Raw genomic sequence first — 16,619 nt, 5'->3', positions numbered from 1 at the left:
TTATTAATATTTTTTACAAACTTTCTGTGATTTTTTATATTTTTACATTTTTTTTTAAATACCTAAATGTAATATATTTATTTGGATTATGTGTCGACGTAATCACTAGATTTATTATCTGTCCCATACACCGAAAATTTCAGCTATTACTAATTATTTCCATTCCGCCATACTAGCCGAGCGTACCTTTCTTGGCCTATAAGAATAAAAACATATAATCTATAAAACTTTTTATAAAATAATAAAAAATTAAAAAAATTAAGCACCGTCGGGATTTGCACCCAGATTCATTGATACTCTAGCTAAAATTTATTCAAAACAGATGTTGTGGGTGCCACAAGCACATGACAATCAATGTCTGAAAATACGTATCAGTTGGTTCTAAGTTACTTGTCAATGTCTCAAATAAGAATTTAAATTCTAAATTGTTCTTCCTAAAAATATTCATGCGCTGCACTGCGCCCTCTAGGTTACTTTACTGTAACATTACAAATCTACTGACATTAGACACTGACTTTAGGTATGTGAGTGTGCGTGAATGCAAGATATTGCAATATTTTGCAGTTTTATTCTCTGATTATTTAGATTAGACACTGTTGAGTATAACATGTTTCGATTTGGACGTAATATTTTTTATTGTTTTCGCCAATATCAACACATCTTATGAAACTGTTTATATTTTGGGAGAAACGGTGAAAATCCACAATTCGTGCACACTGACGCCATCTTTTGGCTGATAATCGGCATCCCATCCCTAGACATCCACCTTAAGGTAACCACCTGCTTGCTCGAATTTCATACAAACTTTCTTGGCACCATACCCATACAACCATTTCCAGTCGCCGTTACGACGCGGTGTTGACACATCTTGTGTCGACACCGTCTGTTTCGGTCACAATTCCAGTCGCAGAGTCGTCGCCGTGTCGACACAGTTACCAGAAATGGGGAAGGGTCGACACCCCATATAACCATTCCAGTCGCAGAATCATCAAAGTGGTAACTAAATGTCAGATGTGTCGTAACAGAGTCCACACAATGTGTCTAGAATTGTTTCGAAACAAAGTGTCGTCGCCGTGTTTACACTTTTCCGTAACAAGGTGTCGACACATTTGTGTGCACTTTGCGTGCGGTTTGCGACTAAATCTGACAGCAAATTTGTGACAGCAAATGTCAATATAAAATACCTCTGGAAAACCAAGGTTTGTCAAACTACTATTAGTGTCTCGTGTGCTCGTATTCTAGTAAGTCATCATGGGCAATGCAAATGATAATAATCGACCGAAACCATATAAACACCCAACACACGTCAACCTTTTACAGAAAAGTTTTTAAAGAAATGCAATAAGCTACTTAGGTCAGGCAACGAATGCTCCAAAAGTTGTAGAGGGAAATGCTCGGAACACAATTTTTGACTCCGTAACTCGGTTTGACAAGTTAGGAGGTGAACATATCAAAAGTCCCCGGCCGTAGCCCTTGAGCGGGGGGGAGAGAGGGGGCTTTGAAGGTCCCATTTTCCGGTTTTTCGATTATATCTCGGAAACTATGCATCTCAGCGACATGGCCACTTATACAAAATGAAAGTTAATTTAATTTGTTACAAGTTTATTCAGTCAATTTTTTCGATATGTTGAATAGTTTTTGAGATATCCGCTCTTGAAAGTTTATTTAGGGCTCTCAATTTTATCTTGATATATCTATATCAGTGAAGGTGCTAGGCCGTGTTTGGTATCGTTTTCGTATAAATCTGGGGTGCTGAATCCATTTAAGATATTACATTGACACCATTCCACAAAATAAAATAAAATCTTTTTAGGGTTCCGTACCTCAAAAGGAAAAAACGGAACCCTTATAGGATCACTCGTGCGTCTGTATGTATGTCCGTCTGAATACACAAAATAGTTCTTTACCTATAGATGACAGGAAAACCTATTAGAAATGTGCAGTCAAGCGTGAGTCGGGCTTAATGTACGGAACCCTTAATACGCGAGTCCGACTCGCACTTGGCCGGTTTTTTTGAAACTCCTCTTGACGCTTAACCGCTGAACCGATTTCGTTGAAATTTGGTATAGAAATAGTTTGCGTCCCGGAACAGGACATAGGATAGATCTTATAACCAAAATCATCTTTTGAAGGTGTGAAAAGTGGCGTGGAAATTTGTACGGGAAATCAATAACCGCTGAACCGATTTATATGAAATTTGGGATGGTCTACATCTTTGATTTAGTTTTTTTTTTTTTTTATGTTTATTTATTCACTTTAAATTTTAATACAATTTTTTACATGCATGCCACTATTGGAAACCTCTAGGGTTTAATGTAATAGTTGGCGAGATCGCGCGGTCCGGTAGTTAAAAAGAAAAAAAACATGACTTCAAACCTAAACTTAAACAGTATTAACTTCAAGAAGTCAATTCTGAATTCCCCCCTACACCTCATTTCACACCTTTAAAGGATGATTTTTGAGATAACTTATTATATCCTGTCTCGGGACTCAAAATATATGTGTACCAAATTTAAATTAAAACTGTTCAGCAGTTTAAGCGTGAAGAGGAGTTTAAAAGAAAGTATTTTAATAAGTTTATATGTTTTTACTTCGGAATGGTGTCAATGTGATACCTTAACTAAATTTGGTACTGCGAATTTATACGAAAACGATACCAAACATGGCCTCGTAGCTTTACTGTTGTAGAAGTCAAAATAAAATTGAGAGCCCTAAATTCTTTTTACTTGGCCAAACTTGTGTAGAAGGAAAAGGTAAAATAAAAGTCTTCGGCAGGAATATAAAACATAAATATATTTTTTTTTGCGTTACTATTTCAATCATCAAATATAAACATACCTTGATTATACTATTCTAATGAGATCCTCATAGATAAACAAAAACATTTACTTAAAAAATTACAAGGTCGAAATGTCACGGAACTTGTGAGAGTAATATGTGAAAAATAAAAACTTTTATGACAAAAAAATCTGGACACAATTTAAGAATCACCCAATTGCGTCGAGGGATCATCTGTATTTTTGCTTGTTTCATTACCTCCTCGCTTCTTTTTTGTCCTTTGTATTCTGTAGCAATTTGTTAGATCTGAAAAAGATAACTTGCGTCGTCACGGATGTCGATTTATAGGTTTTAGGGAGTGCAGAATTCGAAAACGATGATCATTTTATAATCCAAGATGGCGGCTACGTATTTTGTCATAAAAGTCGTCATGAATATCGTTTTATAGGTTTTAGGAAGTGCCGATTTCGAAAATGATGACCAGTTTGGAATCCAAGATAACTGCCGTGCACTTTGTCATAAAAGTCGTCATGGATATCGTTTTATAGGTTTTAGGGAGTGCAGAATTCGAAAATGATGACCATTTTGGATTCCAAGATGTCTGCCGTGCACTTTGTCATATAAGCCGTCATGGATGTTGATTTATAGGTGTTAGGAAGAGTAGAATTCGAAAATGATGACCATGACCAACGTGCACGGCAGACATCTTAGATTCTAAAACGGTCATAATTTTCGAATTCTCCACTCCCTAATACCTATAAATCGAGATCCATGACGACTTTTATGACAAAGTGTACGGTAGACATCTTGGTTTCCAAAATGGTCATCATTTTCGAATTCTGCACACCCAAAAACCTATACATATAGTAGGTTCGCCAAACAGATCAATTGAATGCAGTGCTACTTAGTCTGAGATGGGCATTTCGTAATTGATTCCTGATTCCATGATTACTTGAAATTACTTTGTAATCTGATTACCGATTCCTAGATTACTTTGTAATCTAACAATACCGAATTACTAAGTACAATTCCATTTGAGGAATCAGGAATCAATTTCGAAACAAAATCGAATACTACAATTACTAATAATAGAAATCAATGTCGATTCTTCATTAGGTACAGGAATATATATTACTTGATTCCTTTCAGATTACATTGCGTACTACTACATAAGTACTATCAAAAGTACATTTCGGTAGTAGATATAGATGTTGTTGACTTACTAGGATGCATCTACCGATACCTTATTTGAAACAGGTGTGCAGATTTCGAAATTGATGACCATGACCAATAAAACGACATCCCTGACGACTTTTAACATAGTGCATGGCGGCCATCTTGGATTCCAAAATAGTTATTATTTTCGAAATCTGCGCTCCCTTGTCACGGGGGTTTTCCTAGCCCGGCTGGGGCTTTGCCCTGAGGAAACCCACGGACAATTAAAGTTACTAAATTAACCAATCTAAATCTTAACCAAAAACTCAAGCAGGTGCTTACACTTATTTCCATCAACTATTCAGGGGTTTCTAAAGGATGTCAAAATGAAATGTTAGTTTTGTGACACATAATTTATTTCTATTCTCACACTGAGGAAGTTGTTCTACAAGTAAATCATTTATTAAGCTAGCATTAAGCACCTTATTCTATAATGTCAGACGATAGAGCCGGGTCGTGCCAAAAATGGTTCTACAATGATTTACAAGCAGACCTATCTAAATTTGTTAGTACCTAATTTATCATTTGCCATCACATACGATCTAATAAATTCTCTAACTTTAAATTTGGAAAATGCTTCTAGGATGGAAGGAAAGCGTACACCAACCTCATAACAATATTACACCGCGGAGCACCACAGAAAGCCTAAGGCCTCAGCTTGAAGGTGTCGTCTCCTCCACCCAGCAGAAAAAGCGAAATTCTCATGGCGAACAGCTCACCATACGCACTTGAAGTTTGATGGATATGGACGGACTTCCATACTCCGAAATAACAGCAACATAACAGTAGCGTGACATAACATAACACAACATAACACCCAGTCAGCTGAAAGAAACATTTCAACATTAACAACTAGAAACATGTGGTATCTTAACCTTTCAAGGGACATTATTATATTCTGAGTTTCTTACCAGCTGGAAATTCCTAGAGTGGATTCATCTCACAGCTCTAACTAACCCATCCCACCACATTGTTTCGCCAGCAGACTGGAAACAAAACGAATGGTCAAATAAGCAGGGACAAAGATTCAACAAGGAGTCAAACCTGAAGACAATTATCATATTCTACTTACTGTCTGTGGCTAAATAACTTCTGCATGAGCTTCCTAGCTCATGGATGCAGCGGCTGCTGCCTAACCCAGACTCGGATCGATGCTACCAGAGCATGATGTATTTAGCTTCACTTTCTAAATTAAAAGATGCCCATCCAGGGCAAAAGCCAACCAGGAAATGATCTCAACCTAACTGTCCCTGGGATAACACAATCAAAATAACAGTAACTAATGACATTCATGGAATAATTTTTATATGTAAGTCTAACATATAGAAATAAATCATATTTAATTATCTAAACATATTTCCACCTTTTTTGTATTTAAAAATTAAGTTTTGATTTAAATATTTAATTAATATTATTCCATCAATTTAGGATTTAATTTGAAGTAGCAACACCATCAGATTTAATTAGTTTCTAATTGGCCAAATGGTTGTCATTTGTTTTGTTGCTACATCAATGACTTCCTTGCCATAAAACAAAACTATACTATATTCGAGACAATCCTAAAAACGTAAAACTGGATCATTCATGCAAAGTGCCGTGTCACAATACCCCTCTCCCCGCTGTTGCGTTTTACCAAGGGTAAAACGCTCGCTGTCCTCAGCGACTATCCTAAATCTAAAACATGTGTCACAAAGAAAAGTAAACAAAACAATACTAAACTACCTCAACCATACCTAGTATGGGAGCACCTAAAAAAAACACAACCAAAATGATTGCCGCAGGTTTCGAGAGCCCTATCCAGAAAAGAAAAGCCAAAGTAAACCAAACTATCAATCAACACTACATGCCAAAACCGCTAAACCATAAATTTTAAATTCACGAATTCTCGAACCCACGCAACACTAAATACTAAAAACCTAACGTGTGTGGTATCCGAGCCCATCAGAAAAATCCACCACATTATTCCTAACTAACCAGTGAACATTCCTTGGTTTTGCCAGCACAACATTGCGTCGTTGCGCTGGAAAAACCAAACCAACTGCCAGGACTGATGATCAGCATTCCAAACTTATCTCTACTAGACCGGGCAAAATAAAAGTCCGAAATAATTCCTACTTCGAAGTTTACTTTATAAACTTGAGAAGCTAAATAAAAACCCAATCCAAAATATAATTAGTAATTCCGAAATTTCCATTCTAATCCTAAAATTGTCGCCACCCTACGGGTTGAGGACACCAATAATTGTCTCAACCCTTCAGGTTGACGACCACAGCAAACCCAAACCAACAAAATACCTATCCTCAAAAAAAAACCAATAACAAACGGTTGAATTGGACACATCTTAACTGTGCCAACTCTTCCATTAAACAAAACTAACCAAACCATACCAAAACATCTGGGCCCTTCGAGTTGGTGAGAGTAACCTATCCTCCAACTCTCCGGATCACAAAACAAACCGACCAAAACCTTACACAACTCTGAGGTTGCAACATGCCCAAAATCTCAACCATTGAGGTTGAGTACTGAAACAGTATCGCACGCCAGGCATGATTGGCGGCGATACCGCGTGTCGCATCTTCGCCTACAAAATATTTCTCGTTGTATCGGCAGCGCGAACACAAAAAATCGTGTGCCTCACCAACGCCTCTATGGCTTGGACTTATGGGCAACACGTACACAAAAAGATACCCACCAGCGAGTACCAAGTCGACGCCTGAAAAGAGCAAGAACCCATCGGAGTACATAAAAAGAACGCAAAACGTCCGTGGTATGCGGTGCGCGCCCCGCCATACCTCACAAAATCTCCTGGGTGTGGACCCCTGTCGACCCAAAACACCAACGCACCAACACGGCGCTCGGGTGTGGTAAGCACCCAAAACTTCTCACAAAAAACCCCTGGCCGTATTAAGGATCGCTCCAAAACTTAAAAAATGAGCTAGATTGTAACGCCCCTTTCATACTCCACGCATTTAGAGAACTGTTCCAAGAACCCTTTCATTCATCACACACAACAAAAAATAGTAGTGAAAACAGACATTGCTGCTCACCACGTTCCGCACATACAGTCGTGATTGAATATTTTTACCACAATATCCAACACTCCAAACGAAACAACCGTAGAACGAAACGTTATGGCGTAAGCGAGGGCGTTCACTCTGGCGGCAAGGTGAAAGCTAAAAAACCGGGACCTTGCGTCCAGAGAAAACCTCCACCTCCAAAACCTACCAAAACCCTTGTGTCCGAATCCTTAATACGCCACGATCCAAACTCCATGTCCAAAATCCAAAACGAAACTTCACCTAGCACCATACAAAAAACTTCAATTGAATATAAAACTTGGTGCTAAAAAACATTATCGTAACGTTACATCATTAAATGGAATGTTTTGAAACACCCCGTAATGATAAACCAAGTTACTCAATAACTTCAAAAAAAACGAACGTTTATTAAACGCTGACACGTTACGACTTAAGTTTGGACCCTAAAAATATCATGTTTCTGAACGCACCCTTTGTTGAACTTATTTATTTACTCTATGGTATAGCGTCTATGCTTTTAAAAAGTTAAATGTCACTGAGATATTTTGCGAATTATAACCTTACCTACAAAAACTTTCGCCGCATTTATCATTTATTACTAGATTCATCTATATTTTAGCCATTTCAAAGTACAACAAATTGGAAAACTAAATACGAGTGTGATCAAACTTCGAACAATACTTAAAGAACTTCAATATCTAGTTTGTCAAAATGCGAACCTGGAATGGAATTAAATCTACTAATAAACACAGGTAATCTACCAAATAATGAGAAAATTAGTCAACTTTCGTTCTCATACTCTAAACTGAACGCAAAACCTCTGTAAAGTTCCCTGTATTTTATAAACTAATCAAACTAGTATGTATATTCAACTCTAATTTTAATGATATTGTTACAGATTACTATAAAACTGTGCTAAATTTGAACAACAGACCACCATAAAAGCAATAGATATCCAGCTATGCCTATAACTGGACACCGGACTACAGGAATTTGCAACTTTGAAAATCAAACAATGTTAAATCATGAGAACACAGGCACTGGCAGTGCGCTGAAGAATTATATCTTCACAAATCAAAATCATTTCCTAATCAGGAACACAACAGAAGTCACTTGCCAGCGACTATCAACCTTGCTGCTGCCGGACACTCAAACATTTCCACTTCTCCGCCGTTCCTGCAAACTTCCAACTACTGCCAGCAGCGCCTCTGTTTGAATCTACACCTCATAAATAAGTTCAACGGGCATTAAACATTAAAAGTGTACTGAAACCGCCGTTGTATAATAACCACCACGCCCACGTTGGGCGCCAAATTGTCACGGGGGTTTTCCTAGCCCGGCTGGGGCTTTGCCCTGAGGAAACCCACGGACAATTAAAGTTACTAAATTAACCAATCTAAATCTTAACCAAAAACTCAAGCAGGTGCTTACACTTATTTCCATCAACTATTCAGGGGTTTCTAAAGGATGTCAAAATGAAATGTTAGTTTTGTGACACATAATTTATTTCTATTCTCATACTGAGGAAGTTGTTCTACAAGTAAATCATTTATTAAGCTAGCATTAAGCACCTTATTCTATAATGTCAGACGATAGAGCCGGGTCGTGCCAAAAATGGTTCTACAATGATTTACAAGCAGACCTATCTAAATTTGTTAGTACCTAATTTATCATTTGCCATCACATACGATCTAATAAATTCTCTAACTTTAAATTTGGAAAATGCTTCTAGGATGGAAGGAAAGCGTACACCAACCTCATAACAATATTGCATCGCGGAGCACCACAGAAAGCCTAAGGCCTCAGCTTGAAGGTGTCGTCTCCTCCACCCAGCTGAAAAAGCGAAATTCTCATGGCGAACAGCTCACCATACGCACTTGAAGTTTGATGGATATGGACGGACTTCCATACTCCGAAATAACAGCAACATAACAGTAGCGTGACATAACATAACACCCAGTCAGCTGAAAGAAACATTTCAACATTAACAACTAGAAACATGTGGTATCTTAACCTTTCAAGGGACATTATTATATTCTTTGTATAAACAAAACGAATGGTCAAATAAGCAGGGACAAAGATTCAACAAGGAGTCAAACCTGAAGACAATTATCATATTCTACTTACTGTCTGTGGCTAAATAACTTCTGCATGAGCTTCCTGTTGTGTGGGTATTCATACAAATATGTATTAGCGGGTAGATCAATAAAATCAGTTGCTATCGAATACGCTTTTCATTCACTTCATGGTGACAGCGGTGCCGTATTTTATTATATATTAAAGGCATTTCAAATACAAATACAAATACAAATACAAATTTTGGGCAAGTAAATAAGTTTCGTGCAGTTTAGAGTGTGTGCTAGTGCTAAATTTTGTTGTGTAAACAATATGGAGCATGCGCGGCCTCCGCCAGAATTGTGCCTGGAGGGTGGCCCGGCCGCGCGCGCCGAGGCGTGGCGCCGGTGGTACACGCAATTCCAAGTATTCCTAAAGGCTTCGGGTGTCTGTAAGGAAACAACTGACGTGCAAGCCAGTTTGCTGGTAAACTTAATAGGGTCGGAAGGTTATAATGTTTACTTGACCTTCAAATTTACAAAAGATGAGAGCCGCGATGACTTAAAAACTTTAGTGGCAAAGTTTAACGATCACTTTGGGACCAAACAGAATGAAACAATGGCACGATTCAAGTTTTTCTCTAGGAACCAGGAAAGCGGTGAATCTATAGACGAGTACGTAACGGCACTGACCCAGCAATACTTGCCCAGCAGTGCGAGTTCAAGGACCTCGAGGAGAGCCTAATGCGTGATCGCATAGTGTGCGGTGTGGCCAGCAGCAAAGTACGCGATCGCTTGCTTAGGGCGGAGGATCTAACTTTGGATAAGGCGGTAAAGATTACTCAGGCGAACGAGATGTCAAGTGAAGAGAAGCGCGAAATCGAGGAGTCTAAGGTTGCCGGGGCACCGTCAACGTCGGCAGTGGATGTACTGTATGGAACCTCGGGACAGTTTTCTGGGGGTGGCCGCGGCAGGCGCCCGCAGCGCTGGCGGGGACGCGGCGGCCGGCGCGGCGGCGGCGGCGGCGGCGGCGCGACGGCGCGCGGGGCCGGCAGCCCGAGCGCGGCGGCCCGCTCCTGCGCTGCCTGCGGGAGTACCTACTGCGACGGAGGTCAACGGTGTCCAGCGACAGGTGCAAAGTGTTTATTGTGTGGTGGTGCAGGTCATTTTAAGGTAAAGTGCCCATTCAAAAGATCAAACAAAGTGTATCAAATTGAGGAAGAGGACGGCTACGGTGACGACGACGAACTGTACTTCATCGACGGGGTCGATGTGGACTCTGATTATCATAAAGACCGCAAAAAATGGTATGAAACTTTACTAGTTAGTGATAATCGTAGGGCCGAGACTTTTAAGCTTGATACTGGCTCGGATTTAAACGTTTTATCAATGAAAAATTTCAAAAAATTGGGTCTTGACAGTACTAGTATAGAACCTGATAATATTAGGGCCGAATCATTTTGCGGGAATTTTGTACCTATGATCGGCTCGTGTATTATTAATTGGTTATATAAAGAACGTTTATATCCGTTGCGGTTTGTTATATGTCGAGGTGATAGAAAGAGTGTTTTGGGCAAATATGCTTGTGAGGACTTAGGTCTGGTAAAACGCATATATTCACTATCCTTAGATCATTATGAGGATCTCTTTCATGGCCTGGGTAAATTGCCGGGTGAGTATACAATTAGTATTGAGGAAGGAGCGCAGCCGTCAGTCTGTCCGGTTCGCAAGATACCTATGGGCGTGCGTGACAAGCTACAGGGTGAACTAGAACGCATGGTTAAAATGGGGGTGATTAGAAAAGTGTCCCACCCCACACCGTGGGTCAATGCGATTGTAGTGGCCGCGAAAAAAGACGGCAGTATACGCGTGTGCCTCGACCCGCGGCCGCTCAACCGCGTTGTGCGCCGTGCTCGCTATCCCCTCCCCGCGCTCGGCGAAATTGCCACTAAGCTGCAGGGGGCGCGATATTTTAGCAAGCTTGATGCTCGCTCTGGTTTTTGGATGGTACAAATAGATGATGCCAGTGCCGATCTATGTACATTCGGGACACCATTCGGTAGGTACCAGTTCTTACGCCTCCCGTATGGTATAAACTGTGCGTCTGAGGTGTTCCATTCTAAAGTTCGTCAAATTTTGGAGGAGCTGGAGGGAGTCGAGTCGTTCGTCGATGACATTATAGTCTATGGACGTACCTTAGAGAAACACGACGCAAGATTGAAGTCATTGCTAGATAGATCACGCGAGGTAGGTATTAAATTTAATAAACAGAAGTGCGAATTTAGGGTACAACAAATTACTTATCTCGGTCACACGTTTAGTCATGAGGGTATGCGCGTTGACGCTGAGAAGGTTAAGGCTATCGAGAAGATGCCTTCTCCACACGACCGAGCATCTTTGGAAAGGTTTTTAGGTATGGTGAATTACTTATCCAAATTTATACCTAACTACTCAGAAGTGGCGTCACCTTTACGAGCTCTGTTAAAAAAGGACTCGGAATGGTGCTGGGAGCCGGAGCATGAGGCAGCCGCCGGACAGCTGCGGGCGTTGGTGAGCGGCGCGCCTGTGCTGGCCCTGTACGCCCCGCGCGCTCCAGTGCTGGTCTCGGTGGATGCTAGTCAGCACGCGCTGGGCGCTGTGATCCTTCAAGCGGGCCGGCCTGTTGAGTTTGCGTCTGCCACGCTGACAGACGCACAGACCAGGTATGCACAAATTGAAAAGGAGCTTCTTGCCATCGTCTTCGGACTGGAGCGATTCCATCAATACGTGTACGCTCATGGTGACGTCACAATCGAGACGGATCACAAACCTCTGGAGGCATTGTTTTCAAAACCTTTATATTCTGTGCCAGCGCGTTTGCAAAGGATGATGCTTCGCATACAGGGTTATGATTTCAAGGTCGTGTATAAGCCAGGTAAATATATGTATGTTGCAGATACGTTGTCTCGAGCACCCCTTCCGGATAACATTAGTGACAAGGTATCCGAGGAAATAAACGATCAGTCAATTTTCCTATTGGAAAATGTCAGATTCAGTGACGGTAAGCTACGTACAATCAGGGAAGTGACTGCAGAGGATGAAGAGTGTCAGTTAATAATTAAATATATATGTTCAGGTTGGCCACACAGTAATATGAAGTCAACGAAAAAGTGCGAGGACACTGGTCGTTGCGAGATAGTTTCGAATATGTAGATGGTATAATTTTCAAGGACAATTTAGTATACATTCCAAAAGCGCTGAGGTCAGAAATGATTGGTCGCGTGCACGACGGACACATGGGCATCGATCGTTGTAAGCGGCACGCGCGTGACGTCATGTTCTGGCCTGGAATGAGTCGAGACGTGGAGCGCCGCGTGCGCCGCTGTGGGGCATGCGCCGCGCGTGCGCCAAGGGCCCAGCGCGAACCCATGCTGCCACATGATATACCCGATTTACCATGGATAAAGGTAGGTTCAGATATATTCCAATATGGCTCGAAATATTTCCTTATACTGGTTGATTACTTTTCTAATTTTATCGAAGTAAGTCAAATCAAAAACATAGGAAGTAGGGCAGTCATAGAAGCCATGAAAGATCAGTTCGCAAGACACGGCATTCCTTGGGTGTTAGTTACGGATAACGGACCTGCTTACGCATCCAAAGAGTTCGCGGGTTTTAAAAAAGAATGGGAGTTCGACCATATTACGACATCTCCCCATTATGCACAATCGAACGGACGTAGTGAAAAAAGCGTGCGAACTATTAAAGATATTCTTATAAAATCTATAAATTCTGGTACGGATTTCCACTTAGGACTTTTAAACTTCCGAACTCTTCTTCTTTCCCCTGCCCTTATCCCACGTTATGTGGGGTCGGCACAACATGTTTTTCTCTTCCATTCTCCTCTGTCTTTCGTCTCCTCAGCACTCACTCCTTTCTTTCTCATATCCTCTTTCACACAATCCATCCATCGTTTTTTGGGTCTACCATACGCTCTCCGTCCATCAACATTCATCCCTAACATTCTTTTGCCTATATGGCATTCATCCCTCCTCATTACATGCCCATACCACGCTAACCTAGTACTCCTCATTTTCTCCGTTACTGGAGCTACTTTCAAACTTCCTCTTATATACTCATTCTTAATACGATCCTTTCTCGTCACTCCACACATCCATCTCAGCATTCTCATTTCCGCTGCGTGCACTCTTCTTTCATCCGCTACTTTCGACGCCCAGCATTCTGATCCATACATTACAACAGGTCTCACGATCGTTCTGTATATTTTCCCCTTAAGTTTAAGGGGCATTCGTGGATCGCAAGTTGTTCCAGAGACCTGTCGCCATTTCATCCATCCCACATTTATTCTATTTTTCACGTCTCGGTCGATGTTTCCGTCCCTTTGGATCAATGACCCAAGGTACCGGAAGTCAGAGCAGACTGGTAGGGATACACCATCTAAGGCAATATTGGAAAAACTGGATAGACCACCGAAATCGCAGAACATGTGCTCCGTTTTGGTTCTGCTTATTTTGAGTCCCACACTTTCCAGCTTTTCTTGCCATTTTCCCAGCCTGCTCTGGACCTCAAGTGCATTTTCTCCGACAAGAACAATGTCGTCGGCAAACAGCATACACCAAGGTGCCTCCTCCTGTATGTTCGATGTCAGAGCATCCATAACCAGGAGGAACAAATATGGGCTTAAGGCCGACCCCTGGTGTAAACCTACCGCCACATTGAACTTGTTTTAAACTTCCGAACTACACCCCGCGATAACCTAAGTTCGCCATCTCAGTTACTAATGGGACGCACGCTTAATACAAGATTACCGTCACACGAGAGCAAACTTCGACCGAGCCGAGATAACAGCCGTGACTATGAGAGAATGGTACGTAACCAACTAATTAGTAAACAACAATACGACCAACGAGCACGGGCACTGCCGGAATTGCAGCCGGGCGACCCGGTGCTGGTGGTGGATGGGCAGCGCAGGAGACAAGCCCGTGTCGAGTCACGAGCAGATCAACCTCGTTCCTATTTCGTGACTGATCGCTCCGACAAGCGAATCAGACGAAACAGGCGACATTTAATAAAACTTGAGCGCTGTTCACCCGTCAATGACAGCAGCGTTGCTGACAAATTGCCGAGTGACGACGAAGCTTGGTCGAGTGCCGACAGCGACAGGCCGCCGTCACCCGACGGAGCTGGTGCAGCTACGGGTTCCGCGGCAAACTCGCAACCACATACGGAAAAATCTCGCGAACCTAGACAAGCAGCGGTTAAGGCACGCATTAATATGAAAAACTATATTTAATTCATTAATTTTTCCAGGCCAGTGAAAGAAGTTCCGCTTAAAGTTATTGTAAATCATAATTAAAAATAATGTAAAAAAAAAAGGAAAATATAAGTAATAAAATAAATACTTCAAGTTAAGTTACGTGCATGCAGATATGTATATTACGGAGTCAAGAATTATGAATAGTTATTTTGTAATACTCGCATGCGTCAGCTCAGCTTCTATTGATAGATAAGATTTAAGTAATGTGCATGTTATTATTGTTATAAATTGAAATAATTATTTAAGATAATAAATATAATGCAATCTTGTTTACTATTTTGTTGAGATAGTAAGTAATATGCTCGCAGCAGCATAAGTGTATTATTCTTAATTCATAACAATCATACTATTACGTCATTAATATAAACATCAATTATTAATGCAATAATTATAACTATTATACAACAATATGATTATACTTACTTTATACTTTTGTAAAGTTAGCTTTTATTTCCACTGTAATTATAATAATATACTTTAGGCATAAGTACTTATGGTTTACTTTTGTAACGGGGAAGATGTTGTGTGGGTATTCATACAAATATGTATTAGCGGGTAGATCAATAAAATCAGTTGCTATCGAATACGCTTTTCATTCACTTCACTTCCTAGCTCATGGATGCAGCGGCTGCTGCCTAACCCAGACTCGGATCGATGCTACCAGAGCATGATGTATTTAGCTTCACTTTCTAAATTAAAAGATGCCCATCCAGGGCAAAAGCCAACCAGGAAATGATCTCAACCTAACTGTCCCTGGGATAACACAATCAAAATAACAGTAACTAATGACATTCATGGAATAATTTTTATATGTAAGTCTAACATATAGAAATAAATCATATTTAATTATCTAAACATATTTCCACCTTTTTTGTATTTAAAAATTAAGTTTTGATTTAAATATTTAATTAATAAATAAATAAATAAATAAATATTAGGGGACATCTTACACAGATCAAACCTAGCCCCAAACTAAGCAAAGCTTGTACTATGGGTACTAGGCGACGATAAACATACTTGTATAGATAAATACATACTTATATACATAGAAAACAACCATGACTCAGGAACAAATATTAGATTATTAATATTAAATATTTAGGTCTCCGTGCCTTCGCTTGAACCACATTATGAGATAACACCCTTGTAACTCAGCCCTAATCAAGCGAATTCATCAACTAGTAGCGCCATCTATCGCGCTACCCAAGTACTAATGTCGCCCGGTTGCCAGCGCGCGGCTGCTTTCTCTTCAGTACGCTTTTGTAACTCAGCCGAGCAACACGTTTACAAAGCAAGTTTAAAAAGATCAAGAAATTTAAACCGTAAAAATATTTTGAAAACCTCCGACTTCGTGACATTCCGCTCGGTGCCCATGGCCCAGCGACGAGACGCAGTGACCTTCCTACAGGCACCGTCACAAAAAGTACACGGGTACTTACGCCTCATGGCCTCGTCCTGTGGGACAACAAGCGTCGTCCCGTGAGACGATATGGCGTCGTCCCGTGAGACGACATGGCGTCGTCCCGTGAGACGACATGGCGTCGTCCCGTGAGACGACATGGCGTCGTCCCGTGAGACGACATGGCGTCGTCCCGTGAGACGACATGGCGTCGTCCCGTGAGACGACATGGCGTCGTCCTGTGAGACGACATGGCGTCGTCCCGTGAGACGACAAGCGTCGTCCCGTGAAATGACATGGCGTCGTCCCATGAGACGACATGGCGTCGACCCGTGAGACGACAAGGCGTCGTCCCGTGACACGACATGGCGTCGTCCTGTGGTATCGTCCTGACAGACGACATGGTATTGTCCTGACTGACGACATGGCAGCGTCTTGTAAGACGACGAGCATCGTCTCGTTAAAAGACCTTGTGACATTCCGCTCAGTGCCCGTGGCCCAGCGATGAGACTAAGTGAGCTCTTATAGCCATCACCATAAATATAATACCTACGGGTATAAATGGCACACGGCGTCGTCCCGTTGGACGACAAGCGTCGTTGCGTGAGACGACATAGCGTAGTCCCGTGAGATGACATGACATCGTCCTGTGGGACATCAGGCGTCGTCCTGTAAAACGATAAGGCGTCATCCTGTGATACGACAGGCATCGCGATGAGTTACGTCATCATGTGAGAAGACATTGCGCCATCCTGTGGTATCGTCCCGTGAGAGGATATTGCGTCCCATAGGACTACATTGCATTGTTCCATAAGACT

General features: G+C 41.3%; 1 protein-coding gene across 1 annotated transcript; it reads left to right on the top strand.

Moving 5' to 3' along the window:
- The first annotated feature begins 9,419 nt into the window (after positions 1 to 9,419).
- Positions 9,420 to 13,769, top strand: LOC134805456 (uncharacterized protein K02A2.6-like). Its single transcript, XM_063778759.1, has 4 exons — positions 9,420 to 9,572; positions 9,800 to 11,999; positions 12,332 to 12,531; positions 13,638 to 13,769. The coding sequence occupies exons 1-4, from the start codon at positions 9,420 to 9,422 to the stop codon at positions 13,767 to 13,769; spliced, it is 2,685 nt and encodes an 894-aa protein (XP_063634829.1).
- Positions 13,770 to 16,619: the final 2,850 nt, after the last annotated feature.

The sequence above is a fragment of the Cydia splendana genome, unplaced genomic scaffold, assembly GCF_910591565.1.
Source record: "Cydia splendana unplaced genomic scaffold, ilCydSple1.2 scaffold_115_ctg1, whole genome shotgun sequence".
NCBI lineage: Eukaryota > Metazoa > Arthropoda > Insecta > Lepidoptera > Tortricidae > Cydia > Cydia splendana.
The sequence above is the reverse complement of the archived record's forward strand: the minus strand, read 5'-3'. Positions and strand labels throughout refer to the sequence as shown.